Raw genomic sequence first — 21464 nt, forward strand, 5'->3', positions numbered from 1 at the left:
GGGGCCAGGGCGCCCTCCGCTGCAGACAACCCGAGCACCGGGGGTGGGGGGCGGCTCTGGGGCCCTGGCACCACAGAGGTCCCTGAGACACAAGGCGTATGAATGTGCTTCATGTTGGAGATTCACAAACAGAGCTTAGAAGTGATTTGCCAGCAACAAAAGAGGCGTTCACGCACCCAAGGGCTGGCAGGCATCAGAGGGTGCGGTCCGAGGGGCGGGGCGCCGTTGGGCGGGAAGGGCTCCGCCTTGGTGATGAGAGAGTAGTTGCCCTTGTCGTTGACTCCGGGGTGGATAAACCTGCAGTTCATCCCCCAGGTGCAGTTCCCTACGGAAACAAAAGGCAGGTCAGAAGGGGCCATGGCCCAAGCACCCGAGCACACAGGTCAGCTGCCCACCTGCTCTGCCTGCCGCAGCCTGGGGCGGGACCAGGAGTAGCAGCCACGCGGGGGGGCTTGGGACGTGCCAGGCTGCCAGTGGAACCCTCTCCACCCTACAAGGTGCGTGAGCCTGAGCGGGGACGGACCCAAAGCCCGGCAACGTCCCATGAGCGCAGAGCAGCAGGCCTGCGAAGTCTGGGCCGACCTGCGAGGAGCACCTCCTAGAGGGGCCGGGGTCCCTGCTCCGTAGTCACCATGTGCACAGTTCATTCTCCCGAAAAACAGCAGAGTCTGAGAGCCTCCCAGCCAGCCAGGGCGGCCTGAGTTCTGGGCACTGCCCAGCACACACACGGCCCGGGGAGGCTTGCAGGTGCGCCCACAGGGTCGTTGTTCTGGCTCAGAAGACACTCGTGCTGACACAGAGACCGACAAGCTCTGCGACCTGAGGCCGGCGGTCTGCGCCAGCTCTGCGTGTCTGCGCTTCCCCTATCAACCATGCCAGGGTGTTTCTAGTACTTCAAAAAACGTGTCAGAGAGAAAACACATGGACGACTATAATAAATTGGGTGTTTACACTTTACAACAAATGATAAAAAGGTCGACTTTTAGCATTATTCAGCAACAGAGCACCAAGATCATTAAAAAAAAACCACTTGACTTTTTAGCACAGAAGGCAGGATGCCTAGTTTTAATTTAATATGTGAGTGAATCACTGTTTTTAAAATTTAACTTTTTGAATAGGTAATATGTACACAGGTTCAAAAATAAATATGGCATACAATATCTAAGTAGTTTTAAAAAATATTTTCGGAGGGTGGGTATAGCTCAGTGGTGGAGCGCACGAGGTTCTGGGTTCAATCCCTGGTACCTCCTCTAAAAAATAAATAAACCTAATTACCACACCCCCCCCAATTTTTTTTTCATTGGGTTAGCATGTAGTTAAATTTTAAATTATCTTTTAATATATATTCACTTTCAAACATGATACTCCACTTGAATATTTCTGTTTGTATAGTGTAAATTAAAGAGAAATAATCATTTGGTATTTAGGGAAAACACTAAATCTTACCTTTTAAACATTACGAGTGTTTAAATTTGTATTAAAACCAACTTAAGGGGGAGGGTATAGCTCCGTGGTAGAGTGCATGCTTAGCATGCATGAGGTCCTGGGTTCAATTCCCAGTACCTCCTCTAAAAATAAATAAACCTGATTACCGCCCCCTAAACCCCCCAAAACAAAACAAATAAAATAAAAAACAACTTAATAATATACTGCTCTAAATTAAATATGAAATAAAGTATGCTTAAAATTACTTCTCTGGGAATGCAAAAATGACTGATCAACTTTTAAAATTACTAAAAGTGTCTGAGAGATCACATATCTGTCAGAGGCTGGAAAATATACTATAGGGGTTTCAAAATCCCGGAGACCCAGAGGTTTTAAAGAAAAAAGATTATGCAGTCAATACATCTCAAAAACGAATTCCAAAACATTATGGGCTTCTTCACCACTTGACTCTTAAACAAACTAGTTGAAAAAAATAACAAAAGCTCATTGTACAAAACTTGCAAGTTCAGAAAAGTATTAACAATATAAACCACAGCTTTTCTATAATTTTAAAATCTAAAATATATATGTAGGTGGTGGACAAATGAATGCTATTCTGTTCTTTTTGTATTTAAAACACTTTCAAAACAAAACAAAAACCTCAGCTGTGAGCCCACCGATGAGAAAGAACTCTCACCACCCGTGCTGGCCGGGCAGGGGAGGAGGGGGAGCGGGTGGGTGCGAGGGTGAGTGAGGAGGGAGGGAGGCCCCCACCCCAGGCTGTGCTAAGGACCACGCTGTGCATATGTCCTGACCCTGACCTCCCAAGAGGGGAGAAGACTGCTCCAGGAAGGAGTGTGGGTGGCTGTACACACGAGGGCAGACGTCCCGCAAATGCAGGCAAAAAGAACAGCAAGAGCAGTACAATCCCATCAGCCTTTTAAAAAATGAATTTTTAACTGTGTAGAAAAAAGTCTGGAAGGACACACCCAAATGGTTACTGCCTCGATTCTCTATCAGTACATGCTACTTTCGTGATTCAAAAAAGCATCTGTTTGGGGAAAACATTCTCCAGGAAATGGAAGCAAAAATACATAAACTCGTTTTAAAACCGTATCGTTTTCTGCTTCTAAATGAAACTTCACAAACACAAAACTGATGTGGACTGTGATCGAGGCTAGACGAATAAACAGACTTACAATTCTGTAAGGACGCTACACGGGCGGGCGGGAGGGCAGGAGAGGAGGAGCGGCTTGCCTGGCGGGCGAGGGGCCAGGCCTCTTCCCCGCACGCACATGGGGCTTCAAAGGCCCTGATCGGGTTCTGTTTCTTAACGGAAGTGGGGGGCACATCAGAAATCGCCTTTTTCTTTTATTATTCTTTATGTCTGTGTGGATGTATTATTTTACATGTGAAATATTTCATAATAAAACTAATAAAAGGAGCACACATAAACAAAAGTACCCAAATACTCTAAGAGGCACTCAGTGGCCTCCCGCCTGCAGCGCGCCCCACCAGCCGCAGTGTCACCCTGCCAGGGACTGATCCATCTATCCGCCCATCAGGGCCCCGTCCCACTTCTTCCTGCTTACACCACACACTCTGATGAGTCTTGCTTCTTTTCACTAAACAATATACCTACAAAAAAGGAACCTGCATGCTCAAAAGCAACAAACCCAAAGTCTATCAGTGAGACAGACACAATCCAGAGAAAGCTCACCTGGGTCTCTCAGCAGAAACTAAGGAACCCAACACAGAGGCGACAGGAAAGGAAAGCACACCCCACACCGCAGCCCCAGGAGCCCACCTCGCTCACCGAGTGAAGCGTCAGACAAGAGAAAGTGCCCGTGTCTGCAGGCACACGTGTGAGCGTGGGTGCGCAGTGGCTCCAGACACACGCCCAGAGCCTGCGGGTCTGACTGCCGGCCTGCCTGGGCCGCAGCGCCGAGCCTGAAGGCACTTACACGCTGCACATCGCTGCACTCCCAGCGCATCCTACAGCAGCTGAGATAACTTTACAATATCTGCTTTCAGTGCAAAACACTTGCTTCACACTAACATTTTAAACAAAGCCTTTCTTATTTAAATACTCCTTGGTCCTGTTTCCTGTTAGTCTGAATCACTCAGAGTAACAGATACAGGGACTGTCAAAATGAAGTTTATAAAGTGCTTCATGGTTTTAGAAAGTACTTCCTGGGGAGGGTATAACTCAAGTGGTAGAGAGCATGCTTGGCAAACACAAGGTCCTGGGTTCAGTCCCCAGTACCTCCTCTAAAAAATAAATAAGTAAACCTAATCACCTCACCCCCCACCAAAATTTTTTTTAAAATACTTCCTACAAGGAAAGTAGAATATATAAAAATCTAATAAATAATGAAGGACCAACCCAAGATCTACAAACGCTCACTCTAACAGGCATAAAATCCAACGAACCACGACAAGCGAACCTCGAGCGACAGAGCAAAGGCACTCAAGCACTCTCCCCTTCCACAGAGAACCGCGGCCAACGGGCAGGCACTGCGGGCATCTCCAGCAGGATCCTGACGTAGTTCAGCTTCTTTAAGGAATGTGTTCACTGTGGCAGCCAAAATAATGAAAACAACTTCTGGGCTGCTTCTTTTACAAAGACTTGAAAGCAGCAGTTCTCATAACTTTTTGGTCTCAGGACCCCAAAGAGCCTTTGTTACGATTATACTTGATATTTACTGTGAAAATTAAAACTGAGAACATTTAAGGGCATGAAATATAACATATGTAACTAACGTTAACAATACTTGTTAACATAAGTGTTTTAGGAAAAGATACTTTAAAAACACTCAGGGATGAGCGGCATTATCTTCCTTTTTGCACGTCTCTTTAGTTTTGACGTGAGAATAGGACCCTCAAGCTGGCATCTGTGCTCCATTTGCTGTGATGGGCTGTGTGGTGAAGCAGGCAAGGAGAAGCCAGCCTCACCCAGAGGCACAGCTGGATGGGGTGGGGCGGACAGCCTTTTCAGCAGCCAGCGTGTTGTCTGAGGCTTCGTCATGGTCAGCCGCAGCCCTACCACTGAACTTCTCCGCCTCTTCCACTGAAGTCCACTGGTCCCTCGTGGCCCGGGAATGGCCTTCTCCCCAGGAATGATTTTGTAACATCATGTAACAGTCATTTGGAAAAGTCCTCAAACTCTGTGAAGCTGTCACACTCTCCAAAATTCTGATTTCACTTGAGAGCCTGAACTTCACCAGCACAGACTGTCAGCTGGTCTCCCGGGTGTGTCCTGGAGGGACCTGGCCCCGAGGCGCGTCCTGGCTCCCATCAGACGCCCCAGCACCTCAGTGAGAGCAGAGGGGCTCCGTGCACACTTGTAGTTTCATCACATGGAATATCAAAAGACGTGCTGAGGGGTCTGGCTGAGGTGACGGAAATATTCTAAAGCTGGGTTGAAGTGATGGATGCACAACTTGGTGAATTAATAAAAATCATCGAATCGTACACTTAAAATGGGTGAATTTTATGGAATGTAAATGAGACCTCAAAAAGTTATTTAAAAGAAGACCTGTACTCAAAGGTAAAGTCTACCTGTGATTCTTCCTGCTCTACCACAGACACTGCCAAACGAGTTCTGCCACCGGTGTGGTCTGAGTCTCACGAGACCTCTGACCGCAGGGGCCCTGAGTCTCAAGAACCTCTAGGGGTCCACAGAGCACACTTTGAGATCTGCTGCACTGAACACAAAAGAGAATGCAGGGGTTAAAAAATGGGCAATAAACATCCCTCCCAAGAAGATACACAAATGGCCAAAAAGCACATGGAAAGATGCTCAGCACCACTAACCACAGGGAAATGACACCACCTCACACCCAGTACGACACTTCCCATCACAAAACCAGAAAACAACAGGAGTTGACAAGGAGGAGAACCTGAACCCTGGTGTGGTGGTGGGGTGCAAATGGTGCACCACCATGGACAACAGTGGGGGGTTCCTCAAACCATTAAAAATACAACTACCACATGACCCAGCAACCCCACTTCTGGGTGTGTACTCAGCAGACTTGAAAGCAGAGTCTTGAAGAGACACGTGTGCACCCACATTCGCAGGAGCACCACTCCTGACAGCTGACAGGCAGGAGCAAGCCCGGTGTCCATCGGCGGGTGACGGGTAAGCAGAAAGCGGCCCATCATACGGGGAGTACTAACGGTCTAAAAACGAAATCCTGACGCCTGCTATAGCAGGATGAACCTTGAGGACACCATGCTGAGTGAAAGAAGCCGGTCACAAATGGACAAACCCTGCAAGACTGCACTTACACCGGGCACCTAGAGAAGTCAGACACAGAGACAGAAAATGGAAGGGCAGGTGCCAAGGCTGGTGGGGGCGGGTGCCGAGTCCACGTCTAATGGAGACAGCTGCAGTTTTCCAGGATGGAGAGTTGTGCAGGTGGGCGGTGACAGGAGCCACAATATGAAGGTGCTCAACGCCAACGAACCGGACATTTTAAAATGGGCAGGATGATAAGTTTTATATTGTGTATTTTACCACAATTTTAAAATAAGGGGAAAGGGAAAGGGAGACTAGGAAGGAGCAGACGCAGGAGGCCGGCCCACAGAACGGGCTGCGCGCTGCCGACAGCCGGAAGATCGGAGACTCCAAGTAGCATCCCCTTGAAGAAAGTGCTGTTTGTGCCTCTTTGGATAGAACGTCACGTCTTGATGACTCAACCTGAACACATGAGAGGTGAAAATACGTCCTAAACAAAGCACTGGTGCTTTGAAATGTTCCACTTTGTACTCCTCAGTGTACTCTGTAGTCAATGGCCACGAATAGCACTGTGTCCACTCGGGCAAAGCAACGGTTAATCTGCAGATCATAACATGTAACAGAAATATAGCTAAAACACTTTTTAAAAACAGAATTTTCAAATTAAGATATAATTCACCTATCCTAAAAGACCCCCACTTAAGTGCACAATTAGTGGGTTTCAGTACTTCCACAAAGTTGTGCAATCACCACCACTAATTCCAGAACATTCCATCACCCAAAAAGGAAACCTTGTACTCAACGGCTACCTCTTCCCTTCAAGCGCAGACAGTGATGACCTACTCTGTCTCATGGCCCTGCCGGCCCTGGACGCTCACGTACGTGGACGTGCAACAGGGGCCTTTGAGACGGGCTTCCTTCAATGGGCACAGCCCCCCAGGGCTCCTCCACGTCATGGGGTCAGGCCTTCCACTGCACACCTGGACCGTGCTCTGTCTCTCCCCTCACGAGCGGAGGGACGCCCGGATAGCGCCCACTCCGCGGCTGCTGTGGACACTCGCGCCCCAGCCTCCGGGAGGCCTAGGCTTCCGCTCCTCTCCCGACCACCAGGCAGGGGCCGCTGGGTCCGCGGCCGCTGCACGCGGCATGCTGAGGGGACGGGCCCCAGGCAGCCGCACCACTGCTGGCTCCCAGCAGCAGGCGCACGGCTCCCTTCTCCGCATCCTCACCAAACACAACAGACTTCATTGTGTTCCTAAAGTGACTCTCTTGCTGCTGGAGGGAACCGCAGTAGTTTTCTTTCTAGAACGTACTGTGCGCTCATCGTGTCCTCAGGCTGGCTCTGCGGCCTTCCCGCATGCACAGGGCACTGGCTACACAGGGAAGCCACCATGTGGACATCTGACTCAGACGAGCCAGACTGTCCCCACGTGGCAGAAACAAGCAGCATGGAAACAGCACAGCCAAGAGGACGTGCCCCAAGGATGAGCTGCCCAGGGCCCCCAGTTCCCAGGCATCCTCACCACCAGGCCACCTCAGCACTCAGGACAGGTTCATTCCAGGGCCACCCACAGGATGGGGCTCCAGCGCCCAACGTCCCCGCCCTCCCCGGGCAGGCAGCCGCCCTCTGGTGAGCCTTGGCGTGACCGCTCTCTGTCCCTCAAAGCCTGCCCCTTCCTTCCGACTTCACAGCAGGACTCTGGATCCAGGAGAAAGAAGTCTGGCCTCTGGAGCAGAGGGGCTTTGAGGTACTAAAGAGAGGGAACATCGTATGTTTTGTACCTTTAACCTGGCCTCTGAATGGTATGGAATTTGGTATTGGTGGAGCAGTGGACAATGGTGTCACAACGTCTGGAAAAGAAGTACAGGAAGCTGTGGTGAGCGTTAGGCCGCACGGGGGGCCGGCTCAGCAGACAGGTCGTCTAGGGTCAGGGCGGACCACGGGCAAGAGCAGACGCCTTCCGCCAGCATGTGCGGGGCTACGGCGACGTGCCCACCGGCGCTGCGCCCAGAGCGGCCCTGACACACAGGCTGCTGTCTCCACGCCAAGCCTCCAGGACTTGAATGCCCACTGCTCACCAGCCCTTGTCACGGGCCCCCTGTCACAACTACTTGACTCACTCTGTCCACCTTTCAGGATGCATGGCTGGCTTTCAAAGGCCTCAGCTATTCCGAGATCCACGCCAGATGAAAGATATGCTTCTGAGACATCTTGCAGCAAAGTGGGAATTGTCCTCACAGAGGCGGGAAAATGTCAAAACTGGCAGCTTGGGGCACGTGGCCTTCCAAAAAGGACCACTTAGAAAGAGCTGACATTGCCTACAGTAAAGAGGGGGTCTGCGCCAGGCAGCAGGGCCAGGAGCCCCAGCAAGAAATAGGCGAGCTGGCCCAGCTCCGGAGTCCTGAAAGCGGCCTATGAAAGGGCCCACTGTCTGACGTCAACGTGCCGCCGCCACCAGCACAGGTCCCGAGGACAGCCCGAGCAGGCCCCGGGGCGCCCGACCAGGCTGAACCAGCGCCCGTCCTGGGAGAAGCCAGGCCACGTGGACTGGCCGTGCCAAGGCTCTCACCCAGACAATTACCTTTCATGAAGAATCGGCAGGTGGGACGAGGCCTCACCTTCCTGTCACTGGGGTCCTTCACTTCACCCTCTTCCAGGTCATCATCCTGAAACAGAGGACAACGTGACTTGAAGAGAGACTCGTCTTAACAAAGGGAAGAGGCGGGAGGGGCATCTACCAACCGGCGTGCTTTCACCAAACCAGAAAGGGTGCGTTCCCGAGGTCCGGGTCCTGGCCACTTAGCAGTTCACCTGCATTTCCCAAACCTCATCCACACAACGGGGGTGTCTCAGAGCTCACCTCCAAGACTGAGGCACCACACCAAAGAATACTCCTTCAAGTTCTCTTGTTGGCAGTTCTGAGCAGGACGTGGTTACCCTTCAGGTTTTCAATATTTTGTACATTTAAACAAAGTATTATATGTCCTTTAAATTAGATGCTACCTCCCTCTAATTTAAAAGCCTAAGGGCAGGGAGGAAGAAAGTTAGGTGGCTCAGGCCAGTGAGTGGGCCCACCATTAGCTCAGACCTGGGCCCTTCTCTTCTTGTTCTTGGTCCAGAGTTCCTAACCCTGGCTCTAGAGTGACGCAGGAGACTTTAAAGACCAAAGCCTGAGTGGGTCTCTCCCCAGGGATTCCAAAGAGCAGCAGAGAGCTTAGACAACTGCTCTGCACAACCCACCCCCAGCCCCCACCGCCCCAGGGCCATCTGCGCCCCAGAGTTGAGACCCTGCACCCCTGGGATGGCCCCTAGCAGACAAGCATCCAGCCACCTGACTGAAATCTGTCAGTATGTCCAGGATGGGGCCCCTCACTGCCCCTTCTCATCCTGTCCAAGGTACCCTAGTGCAGTCGATGAAAAGGATCTCAAGCAGTGCGGACCCCACTCCCCCATCTTCCTCAGCACCGCCTCGTCCGAACTATCGCTCCGTCCCAGCTGGCCTGGGGACACTCCCTGACAGGGGTCCACACTTCTGAGCTCTCCACATTGCCGTGACCTTCTCAAGTCCAGCCTGGCCACATTCTAGCCTGGGATGAGGAACAGAGTGACTATGTGTCAGCAGCCAGGATGCACAGGCAGGGCACCAGATCGGGGCGAAGAGCTGTTTCTGCAGAGATGTTACTCTCCATGTTCACAAGAGCAGAGAGCAGAGCCCCCTCCCACCTTAGCTGGGGAGCAGTCACCGGGGCCGCCAAGGGTGCCCTGGGATACTCCAAGGCCTAACAGACAAAACCAGCAATAAATCACTCAGGAGTAGAAGGTCCTCACCTGCCAACTAACTGTGCGTTTAGCACGATGGCCTTTCAGGTGATGACAAATAAAAGGAGTACCAGAATCTTAGAGAATTTCTTGCAAACACAACTCAAGAAAGGGATCTCTGAAGCCAGACTGCCAGCACTTAGCTGTTCCATCAGGTCAGGTGTGTGATTAATGGGTAGGAATTCTGACCTGGCGACCCTTGGCGATGTGATCGAGAGCAGGGGCCCTAGCGGTCCAGTCAGAAGCAGGCCCGTGGGTCTACAGAAGGCCAGGCGACAAGGGCACTGATGACTAGCCTGGGGGGAGAGCGCCAGGCCCGCCACAGTGTGCAAGCCTGGGAGGAACTCCAGCCCGCTGGCAGCGTGCCGCTGGGGTGAGCACAAACCAGCATGTTCACCTTGAAGGTCCTTATTTATAGCAGACACGTGGTGGGGAGGCCTGAGTTTGAATCCTGCCTGTGACTGCAGATGCCCCGACCCCAAGCCTTGGTCTACCCAGTGGGCTGTGCCAGGCTGAAGCCCACCACACCTGGAGCTTGGGCGCAGGGCCCCATGTACACAGGAGCAGAGAGAGCTCACCCTGGCACAACCACCAGATCCCACCGGAATCCCCTTGAGCCCCAGATTCTGCACCTGCAAAATGCAGTGACAATACAGGCTGTAATCCCTCACTCAAAACCCCTGGAGCCAGACGTGGTTTGGGAATTCAGACGTGTTCCGGCTTTAGAAAGGGGTCTGGAGCAGCACCCTGTCCCTGTCCTGCAGGGGACAAAGCCAACAGCCTGGCACCACTTAGTCCCTCAGGGGCTGCGCCGCACGGCCTCCTTCCTTGATGGAGGCGCAGGCAGCGGCTTCCTTGGCTTCCTCAAGGGGACAGATGCTGGGAAGCATCTGAGTGGCATGCAGTGGAGTGAGCGCAGTGACGTGTCCCCAGGAAGCCTGAGTGGTGTGGGAAGCCCTTTGGCAGAAGATACTATGTATCCAGACACAGAAAGAGCAGGTGCTTCTGAACAGGACAAAACACAAAGTACCACCTGCAAGGAAAATGCTTCAAAGCACTTTTATGTGGGTGGACCCAGAGCTACCACTTCTGACCAGGCCACTGTCCTGCCATCTCTGAGAGCCCAGCATACAGTGTGAGAGTCACCAATGAAAGGAAGGGAACAAAACATACTCCACCCTCTCCTGGGGGATGGCATACTCTGGGGGCCGAAGTTCTGTTCACCAGATGACAAGATATAAAAACAGAAACCAAGGAATTGAGCAAAGGAGAGGATGGGGAGACCAGACGGTGGGGCTGGTGTCTGTAAAGGCAAATCAAAGACCCTTGAAGAACATTCGATCTACTCAGCAGCCCCCGAAGGAAGTAGTAGTTCTGGTGAGACGAACCGGAGGCGCTGGTCTAAGAGAGGAAGACCGCGCAGCGCAAGGCCATGGTGGTGGCTCCGGCGCTCTTCTGAGAGACACGCAGGGAGCAGAAACAAAACCACACGTTTCTAGTCCTTCTAAGTGTGGCGTCCTGATGGGCACGACTACTGATTAGACAGGGCTCACCCGTGGTTCAGGCGTCAGGGTCCTCAGGTCCCCTCGACGCCCCCTCCACAAATAAGCCAGTGCTGCTAACAGCTGGCCCACCACCCTGTTTGCAAAATCCCATCCCCACCGCACAGGGAAGTAGCATTTCCAGAAAGGCATCTGCTTCTGAGGGCAGCACACAAAAAACATATAAAGGTAACTCAAGGCCTGAGTTATAAACTGTGGTTTAGACAAAAAAATTTCAAGGGTTTATTGTACAAATTGATGTCATTATCATGGAAACTCTCAGCAGACTAGAAGAGTTGGGGAGGGTGGGGGTGACTCCCTCCCAAACCAGTTCACCTGTCCCAGTAACCCCCAATCTAACCCTAACCTACAAGGAAAAGTGCTTCTGAGTTAAGAGGAGAATAAATTGCAGGGCCTTTTAGACTCTTCCACTCAGCTTGCTGTTCCCAGCAATTCTGGGCCTGATGCTGTGGGCAGGAAATTGGCAGACTGGCAAGAGGGGCTGCTGGGCACGGAGAAGCTCAGAGGCTTCCGTGAATGCACATCTTCGAGGTATACACTAAACTACACATTTCCTCCTCACAAAAACATCCAGGTAGTTCACCTCTGATACCTGGAAGGCGACGGGGAAAAAGCCCTCTGGGATGGGTACTTCCCACTAGGACCAGAAGCTACCTGGCAGGGACTTCAACTAAAGGGGACTAGACCAAAGCCTGCTGGAAGGAAGCAGGCTGTTCATGGACCCAAGCACACAGCTCTAGTTCCCTCTCCATCTTGGGAAAGAAAGATATAAGTGTGTGCTTGCGGATACACGGGATCCTGACAGGGAAGGAAGGGCCAGAACCGGGACAGAGAGAGCAGGAAGACGGCCCAGCAGCAGCGATTCAGATGCCTGCTGACGCGTGTCTACGCCGGGCTCTGCCAACGCAGGCTCAGGCTGGTGCTGGTCACCCACACGCAGTGCTAGACTGCCCTCTGTTCGGAAGGCTCTCCAGTGCAGACGTCCCGCCCACTACCACGCCTCATCTCGATGGCACTCAACTTGGCATGCCCCAGAGCACTGCCTCCAAGGTGCCAGGTGCTGGGGATGGAGGGAGCCAGCCACACAGGGGCCGGACTCGGGAACTCGTGTTCTTGGAGGGGCAGGTGCGGGGAAGCAGCAGAGACACACGCACTAATGGCCCGGTTACTTCAGACTGTGTGTGGAAGCACCACAAAGGTGCCCAGGCAGATCTAACAGGAGAGCCAGGGGCGGCAGGCAGGAGGCCTACGGAAAGGAGGTGACACTGAGGCCAGTGATTACAGGGTGTGGAGGAGCCCGCAGTCACAGGCACAGGCAAGAGCAAAAATAACCCAGAGGAGCTCCTGGAAGGCAGGTGCGCTCCTGCGAGGGCCAAAGTCTCCATTCACAGCGCCCAGCCCCATGCAGGCCCACCGGTCCCCAAGGATGGGGGACAGTTACACCCCCAGTGCTTCACAGTGAGCCTGGCACACCGCGGGGCCCGCAGAGCTGAGTGGAGCTGTTCCAGTTGGGCTGTGGGGGCCTCACTGGAGGTGCCAGGCAGGCACAAGTCCGTTCGACCGGCCGACCAGGTGGGGTCGGTGGGCAAGGAGGCTCCAATGCTGGCCCGGGGGAGACCAACAAAGCTGGATGCAGCAGGAACGCCACGGCGCAGCAAGGCTCATGTCCCTGCGACTGAACACAGGCAGCAGAGGCGGCGAAGTCTGCTACCATGCGTTCAGCAGTGGAAGCAAGAAGCATCTGCAGCTGGGCCTTCCTAACGGGACACACAGAACCCAGAACCGCCGGCCACGGTGCCCCCGTTGTCGGGACCCCTCACCTTCCTAGTGGCTTTTCTCTATGTAAACTGAAAAATCAAACTCACAGGTGACCTCAACCAGTGACTTCATCTTCCACTCCCAAATTCCACCCAAACTGATTCACTGGAGTCTCTTGGCATCTCCTTCCCTCTGGCAACCCTGCCGTCAGGGTTAACTTTCTAAAGGGAGCTTGGAAAGGAGGTGGAGCTGGCAAAACCTGAGGACAGTTGCATGATCAGGTCTCGACAATACCACTTTCAATAAGATAATATTAAGCAAAGGCTATTAATACATGAGACCACCTCCTAAACTTAAGTTATGAGAGTATCTAAACCCCTAAGCTTTAACTACACACGCATGCACCACAAATTCTGTCCCTGTGAACCGACAAGCACGTCTTTTAAGACCAGGCACACGCGTGGCTGTGCGGCACCGCCTCACCTTCCAGGACGGAGCTGCCCGTGAAGCTGCAGCTGCGCGCCTGGCCAGCAACCTCTCCCTCCTCAATACAGGGCCCTCCTGAGGGGTACTCCCCAGGCCCACCTCTCTCCACAATGACTCAACCAGGATCGGCCCCCAGGATACTTAACACTCCAGATCCTTTCCCTCTGCTCTGCCTCCCTCTCCCCTCCTTTGAGTACAAGCTTTACTCAGTAGGGCTTCAGGCTCCGCCCCCCAAACTCAACCTCTTAAACGATGGTGATTAAAGTTCTTTCAACAGGATCATCTGTCATAAAAACCCAAACAACCCACATCTAAGATGATCATTACCAGTTACCTTCTCCTCACCCTGAAGGCCAGATGAATGTAAGTAAGTTCTAAGGATGCGACAGCTTGGTCAAAACCCAAGGTGTTCTGATGCGCAACCCCATTTTATCCAGCGAGGGTCTTTTTAGGGATACTTCCATAGAAGATGGGGCCCGCATCAGAGAAGAGGCCGTGGGGCCAAGAAAAAAATGAATAAAAGAACAGACGAAACTGGAAGGAAGGAGTTTTTCAGCCTCAAGAACCTAACAAGAACTGAAACCCACAGAGGTTCTAGCTGACTGCTAACTCAAGTACTACTCTGAGACAGCGAACACAAAGGGTGAAAACTACTGCCTATTAAAAAACTCCAGAATTTTAATACAACCAGACGGATGAGCGAGGAGGGCCTGTGGAACTCCCGCCAGCTACCGACTGGCAGTTTCTCAATCCAGCCTATTTCTCCTGGATTTTTAGCACTGTCTGACCCCCACGGCAAGTGCTCCCAGGACAGCCCTCCCCTGCCCCGCAGCCCTCCAGTGTGCTCCTCCCTGTCCCTGTCCCCACACTCACGTCGATCTCCCCATCATCGATCTCCCCGTCGTCATCCTCTTTCTTCCTCTCCTTGGCAGCCTCCAGGGGCTCCCTGTCCTCCACACCAGGGGCATCTGCCTTCCCCTCCTCCCCGGGGGCCCCGTCCCCCCTCTCGTCATCATCCTCGGGCCCGGCCTTCTCGCCGTCGTCCTCCTGCAGGGCGGGGGCCGGCTCCTCGGGGACCTCCTCATCGTAGTCCAGCTCATGCTCGTCCAGCTCCCTGGTGACCGACGAGGCCTCGTCCCTCAGGTCGCTGGTGCAGTCTTCCTCCCCGCCGTCCCCCTCCTCCACACGCGGGGGGCTGGCCGGGCCCCCGCTCAGCTCTTGAGCCTCAGAGTCCTGGTCCTCCTCGTCGGAGCGACTCTCTTCTTCCTCCTGGCTCAGTCCCGGGGCACCGTGGTCCTCATCCTCCAAATCAGAAGCCTTCCCCCCAGCTCCGTCCAAGTCCTGGTCAGACCCACTTTCCCTCAAAATGTCATCGTCCGAGAGCCCCTGCTGCTCCTCTTCTTCGTCCTCCGGAGAGCGAGGGTCCCGTTCAGGGCTCTCGGCCACATCCATCGGTACCCACACTTCTGCAAAAGACAGAGACACAGAGTCACAGCATTTAGCAGAATGGAAAGGAAATCTCGCCCTGGTTTCCCTGGCCCCACACTCATTCCTGACACGCAGTCTGCTGGGCCCTGCACAGCTCCTCCGGACTGCACTGCACAGACCACCGCTGCTGGTCACCGCACACAAGGCCTCCACGAGGCGGGACCAGCCGGGAAGAGGCCCGCCTGCCCGCTTTCACAGAGCAGCCCGACAGCTAACAGAAAGTGAGAAATAAGATGTGAACTGCAAGGGCCAGCTTTCTGGATCCCTAGAGTGAATTAATTACTTCTGCAATTCAGGAAAACTTGCATTATGCATGAGCTGGCCACACTGAAGGCATGAGCCTGGCCATTGTTCTGAAGAGTCTGAAGCAGAAACCGGGCCCATCTTTAGGAGTCCCCGAGATGCGGGCTGTCTCCCGTTCCTGAACACACTTCTCCAAGTATGGCCCTGATGGCCACGTCAGAACCCCTCGGGATGATCTTTAGAAATGCAGACACTGGGCCTCCCACACACCTGTGTACTGGGGCTGCCAAGGGATGCCCAGAGGCCTCAGTGCACCGTGATTCTGGTAGGATAGTTGAGAATCACCGTTCCAGGACAGGCACGCCGTGGGAAAGGACTCTGGCAGAAAACTTTACATATTTAAGTAGTTTCTTTTTAAAAAGCAAACAAACAAAAAACCTGTCATTTCAGGTTTCATTTCTAGATTTAATTACAAAGTGACTGTTTCCTGCTCTTCCCGCCTCAGTGTGCAAAGACAGGATGCTGTTCCATTAGCTTTAGACGCAGGCCGCAGAAGTGGGGTAGGAGCGTGTGTGCCTGAAATCAAATTGCCCACAAGTAAACTTTTACCATCCACCATTGCGAGGTGTAGCGAGTAACCGTCTGACCAGTGTGAAGTAACAGGAACAGTGAAGGATTCAGTGTTCACCTGATTCTTCAAAATTTTTTATTTAAAATAATGAGTGCCACAGTCATGCTACTCGGTACCTCAGTTGAGATGTGGAAACACACACGTTTGTGTACTATATAAATAATATAAAATTATTGTATACATTTATATAAGTAAAGATTAAAAATATATCTTTTAAACTTATACTTTCAAAAGAAACTGTGTTTAAAGATGCACATACCGAGAGTTGGTATTTGAATCCACAGTTACATTTTTTTTTTGCTGTTAATGGAAATTATTTAAATTCAGCACACATTAGGACAAATCACTTAAAATCCATCATTTATAAGTAAACCAAATGGTTAGCAGTAATAGAAATTTACAAGCCATTCAAAGTCACTTAAAAGCAGACAGTTTTGAAAAGGATTCGCTTTTCAGTCTTCCCACTACCCTATGCAGAGGTAGGACTACTGGAAAGAATCGTTACAAACTTGGCCCCAAAGAGGTGTATTTTGCTGCCCCATGGCTTCCTGGCCTCCTTGTCACCACACATGTCACTCCCGCAGCCCAGGGCGATGAGCAAGGGGAGAGTACTACTGAGACAGGGCCGGCTAATGAGGGTCCACAGCCTCAACTCTCACGGACGGCCATGGGGCACCGCAGCACCGGTGCAGATGGGTCCTGGGCTGTGTCACGCCGGACTCAGGAACTCTCAAAGAAGGGCAGGGGCTTCCGCTGCCTGGTTCTTAGGCTGGCAACTGGGACCCTGTGGCCCGGCAGTCATGCCAAAATGCACCGAGCCCCATCACACCACTGCTGGGGATCTGGCAGGTTTAATCCTCACAGTGTGCAGTCTAAAGGCAACCCCAGAAACCAAGTTACCTCTTCAGTCAATCAACTGGTAAAAAAAATTAAGCGTCCCCTTAAACTAGTTTAAAACCCACACAACTGACACTCAAAACTCGCAGCACACCACCTGCTCACAGCACAGAGGCTCGCTCCCGCTCGCTCCCGGTAACTTGATAACAGCCCCTTCCTGGGGCCCAGGTGCCAACAGGTTTGCACTTGGGTTTCACCGTTATGATTAGGTCCAACCAAAAGGCGCTTTCTCTCCTGGCAAACTGGAATTTAAATTCTAGGGTAAGAAGTGGAAGAAAAAGATCGCCTAACTTCAAATACGTGAGCTCACAGCTGTGGGCCAGCAAAGCGGGCAGTCCATCTGGCAGATGCCGCGTCTTGTGGGACACAGGGGCAGTGCAGCGTGGGGCTCCCGAGCAAGAACCAGAGTCCCAGCTTTCCTGCCTCCCAGCCTTTGGGTCTTGGACGAATGACGCAAACTAGCCAGACCCCAGCCTCTTCATTTGAAGTATATGGACAGCAGCAGCCGTGTTAGCGTCCTCACGCCCGTTCGATGAGATGAGCCCTGTAACACGCTCAGCACGTGCTCCACACAGTTCACGTGGGATTAACATGCACACAAGTATCGGTAACCCTCAGCGTGTGAAACCCACACCCCTTCCCCTCATCAGACTGAGTTCAACTCTCCTGCGGTGCCTAGGAGCAATTCACCCAACAAACCCCAGAACCTACACGTGCAAGACTATGTCACTAAAACAACCTCTGCAATGAAGTCAACAGGCTCCACATCTGCTGAGAGACTCGTCCTCTGCCAGACACCTGACCCACTCCGTCACAACAACCTTCCAAATAAGTGACGTTCCCCCCAACAGAGAAGGAACCTAGGCCACATGGCCACTGGGCGTGGTCCCGGGACTGCATCTCCGAGCTGCTGCCAGAGCGTGTGCCCAGACCCAGAGCTGGACCTATGCATGAACGGGCTCCTGCTGCCTGCTAGGACCCAACCCCAACTGACCGCCGTTGTTTCTATAAAATGGGACCTGAATTCCAAACTGACTTTGCAAATTCTTTTCTGGACCACAGTCCTCACATAAACTGGGGGCTTCTACTGAATCAGGAGAGTCTGCCTGTTGTCCTTTCCTCCCTTCTGAAGGTTTGTGCTGAGCAATCTAGCTTCCTACCACAGCCTTTCCAGAACCAAAACCACACATTTTCAGAGATGGGAAAGTGTATGACCTATATGGACTATTAGTAAAAAGGAGTGATGACCACATGGAAATTGAACTTGGGATGCCAGTCATTAATTTTTTAATTTTAAACCAGTCTGAAGTTTGAACCTTAGGCACTTAAACTAAAGATGAATCAAACAAAAGAAAGCCCCCAAAGGTGCACACCTCTATACTGACACCACAGGAAACGCTGACTCAAATGAAAATCCAAGGCCGCTGTACTGTGCATGGAAAAGAAGTACCCTGAGAGCCTGTTTGTGCCCCCAGTTTGAATGATGGAAACCATGACAGCAGTCCAAGCACAAGAAAACTTCCCTGCTCTCAAGGGCAGGTTTCAGCACTGACCAGAAAAGAAGATGGCGGAGTGCACAGTCCCGAGTATACCTGCTCCCGTCAAGGGGGCAGGGGACCGGTGCTGTCAGAGGTGCTCAGCCTTTCAGGGAGCATTGGTGGCTTTGAGAATCTGATGACTGGGATGGTTCCTCTCCCTAGAAAAACCTGGAGGTACACCATTTATCTTCCACTTCAGAGAGTTTAAAACTTCTTGAGGTCCACCGTCACCCCCAGATAAAGAACTCTTACCCTTAGCATTTTGTACGTTACTCTATTACATATCCATACTCACCACACTGTACTTTGACTATCTGTTTGCAAAGTCTGTTGAGACGCCCCCCTGCCCCTCACGAGGTACCTGTGTGGAAGGGCTCAGACTCACATGCATTCCGCGAGCTCAGCAAATGGCTGGCACTTAGTAGCAGAACTTACCACATCCATAACTCATTGTCTAAACTCGGGGACGGGTTTGCGACTGAAAGGGGCCACTGTTACCAACCACAACAGGCATGAAAATGGGCTGTCCTGGGCACACCAGAACACACAGGCACCCACAGGAGGCCTGGACAATTTCCTGAGGAAAGGAGTCACATCTCTTTTCTCTATGGGACCTCCTGGGATTTTACAATCTGAGGCCACACATAGGTGAATATCTCACAGAGGAGACATGTCAAAGAATCTACCTGCTTATCAGAAGCAACCTGAGTCACACTGGCTGCAAACAAGAGGAGTGTCACCGGGGTCAGGAGATGGTTTCTGTTCCAGGACTCACTCTGAGCAAGTTATTGGCTCTCTGGGCATCAGCGTCCTGCTCTGAGGTGAATTCAATCTGGCACACATCTGAGTACATGCTCCCTGTCAGGTGCCAGGAAAAACATGTGGTCTGTTAAGTGCACACAACAAAATGGGGGGTCCTCTGATCACATCTTCACCAGCTCCCAGGCTCACGATTTTTACTCAGTTTGTTCTTCTCACACAATCACCCTGTAACTGAGCATTCTTGGCCAAGTTTAAAACTCTTTAGTCCTTTGATCCACAAGATAGTGAACTTGCCTGGAGAAGAGACTAACACATGTCCGTCATCGTGTCTCTAAAGCATACTATGTTTGGCAGACAGTGACCGGTAAATGCTTCCTGAACAGATGACAAAGCCTCATTACTTGATAAACCACCTGTTGCACACCAGGAAGAAATGTGAAATAAGTGCCTAGCTTTCAGAAGACTGCCCTACGCTCAGACCCAGAGCGAGTGCCGTCTCATTTCCCAGCAGGCATTCTGGGAGGCACCCTGACTCCCATGGCACTGCTACAGTGCAGAACATTTGGGAACTTTTCTTTCCAAGTGACCTTTAGAACCTGCAGAACACTGCCCTGGCACTCTCAGTGGCAGCAAACCTTCCTCCTCTCGAGGTGGGTCACTTTGAGAAACTGCAGGAGGCTGTTCAGAGCCTGGTCTACTAAGTAGGGTGAGTTCCCAAGCCAGATGAGATGATTCTTGGTCAAACATGGGGTGTGACTATTGAATGAGACTTGCTTCCTCAGATGGCTTACATATTTACCTCCTAAACAGGACTTCTAAAGAGGTTCTGGCATAGGAGCACCAATGAAATACAAGCATCACCTTCCAGGGTAACAACTTCTGACAGAGCAGTCCCTACGTCAGCGCCCAAGAGCTGGTACATCTGGTTAGAATTCGGATTCGTAACTTCATAGATTTACAACGTCCAGAGGAAGGAAGTCAAGGTTGGTGATAGAAAGCACCCCAAACTGACCAGGCCTGATATCAAACAACTCCGTGGGGAGGAAGCACTCACCTTGAGATGACCTGTAAAAAAGGGAGAAAACTTTTGCTCTCTGGAATTGATTCCACAGAGCTTTCTTACAATGTTTGATGGTTTCCCACCCAAAACTCAGAAGAGTTCCAGCCTCTGAGACACATCTGACTGGTTTCCAGAGCTGGCTGGGCTCCACACATGTGCTCAGACTGTAAAATCCTCAGGCAGAGACTTCCCTGCCAGGGAGGTGGGAATCAGCCTGGCTCCAGGCTCACCCTGAGAATCCCAACCTCTGCTCTGGGAAAGGACGGCTCCACAGGCAACATGAAAGAGATGAGCCTCAAAACATAAACAACGAGAGCCATTGTTATGCTTCTAACACTCTCTTCTCCCATTCTTCCCAACGGATCTGAAGACCGACCTACTCTTTCAGAGGTGGAGCTGAACAGCTCATTTAAGATGATCAGCCACTCTACCCGGCAAACTCAGCTGTTATAAAGTATTCAGGAAAACTTAAGTTTTAGCAGGAGCAAGGCTGGAAGTCCTGAAATCTTCTCCCAGCAAGGACCCAGCAGCCTCTGGGCTCTTAACCAAAGGGGTAAGGAAGTCACTCTGAAGAGTGGCGCGCGTCTTAGGCCACAGCCAATACGTCCAATTTGTGGCCGCCAGGACGCCGAGGGAGCAAGTTGCAGGAGACTAGGAAAGCTCAAAGCTACCGAAGAGCCTATCCCCAGCTCGGAGAACGAATCCACGCGCCTCCCTCTGCCGCCCCACGTCTTTGTGAGCGGCAAAGAGCGCCACGCGAATGTCCCGGAAGAGGAATGACAGCTTTGAGAGAATCAACCCCACGGCAGGGCGCGGAGGTAGCCGCCGGGCGCTTGGGCTGAGATTTCAGGGCCCCTGGCCAGGTCGCCGCGGACGGGACGCGGGATCGTGCCTGGGTCGGCCTCCTGTTCCCGGGGCCCAAAAGCCACGCTTCGGCCGGTGGGCAGCCTGGAGCGCTCCCCGGAGGCGGAGGCGGCAAGGCTCCGCGGCCTCGGCTCCGCGCAGCCGCCACGCTCCCCGCTCGGCCGCCTCGGCCTCCTCCTCCCGCCGACCCGGCCTCCCCGCCGCCGCCACCGCTTACCTCAGCGCGAGGACGGGGAGGGGGGCCACGGCTCCGCGGGGGTTGGGGCGGTGCGGGGAAGACGTCCCTCGGTCCTTCCGCTCCTCACAGGCTCCGACTGGAGGCGCGACGCGGGCGGAACAAACGGGCTCCACTACCCTCGGGGGCCGGCCATTGTGCGACGTCATCAGGCCGCGACGGTTGTCCTGCGGCCCGGCGGGCTTCCTTGACTCGCCCCGCCCTCCGCCTGCTTCCTTCCGGCCTCCGCGCTGCCGCCTCCGCGAGGCCCCGCCCCCGCGGCGCGCGCCCGCCCGAGCCCGCCACGGCGTAGGCGCGCCTTCGGCCCCGCCCCCCGGGGGGCGGGTCTCCGAGCGCTCGCACCGCCCGATGAGCCGCGGGGAGGGCTGCCCGCGCCACGCGGCCACTTGACGGGCGAGCGCGGGTTCGCGCCTGGCGGCTGGCGATGCGGGCGGACCCCGCGATCCCGGGGCTCC

At 52.9% G+C, this 21464-nt stretch overlaps 1 protein-coding gene across 4 annotated transcripts in view; it reads right to left on the minus strand.

The window, feature by feature from the left end:
• ZC3H18 (zinc finger CCCH-type containing 18) overlaps nucleotides 1–21179 on the minus strand; it is a 46645-nt gene extending 25466 nt beyond the window's left edge. For 2 of the 4 annotated variants that reach the window (XM_074349205.1, XM_074349203.1), the window contains exons 1-5: nucleotides 20992–21179; nucleotides 14165–14757; nucleotides 8248–8332; nucleotides 7448–7516; nucleotides 177–325 (exon numbers count right to left, since the gene is read on the minus strand). In XM_074349205.1, the coding sequence (XP_074205306.1) occupies nucleotides 177–325; nucleotides 7448–7516; nucleotides 8248–8332; nucleotides 14165–14743 (882 nt within the window). In that variant the 5' untranslated portion in view covers nucleotides 14744–14757; nucleotides 20992–21179. The remainder of the gene's footprint in view (nucleotides 1–176; nucleotides 326–7447; nucleotides 7517–8247; nucleotides 8333–14164; nucleotides 14758–20991) is intronic. The other 2 variants (XM_074349202.1, XM_074349204.1) reach the window with 2 other exon arrangements.
• Nucleotides 21180–21464: the final 285 nt, after the last annotated feature.

The sequence above is a fragment of the Camelus bactrianus genome, chromosome 21, assembly GCF_048773025.1.
Source record: "Camelus bactrianus isolate YW-2024 breed Bactrian camel chromosome 21, ASM4877302v1, whole genome shotgun sequence".
Taxonomy (NCBI): domain Eukaryota; kingdom Metazoa; phylum Chordata; class Mammalia; order Artiodactyla; family Camelidae; genus Camelus; species Camelus bactrianus.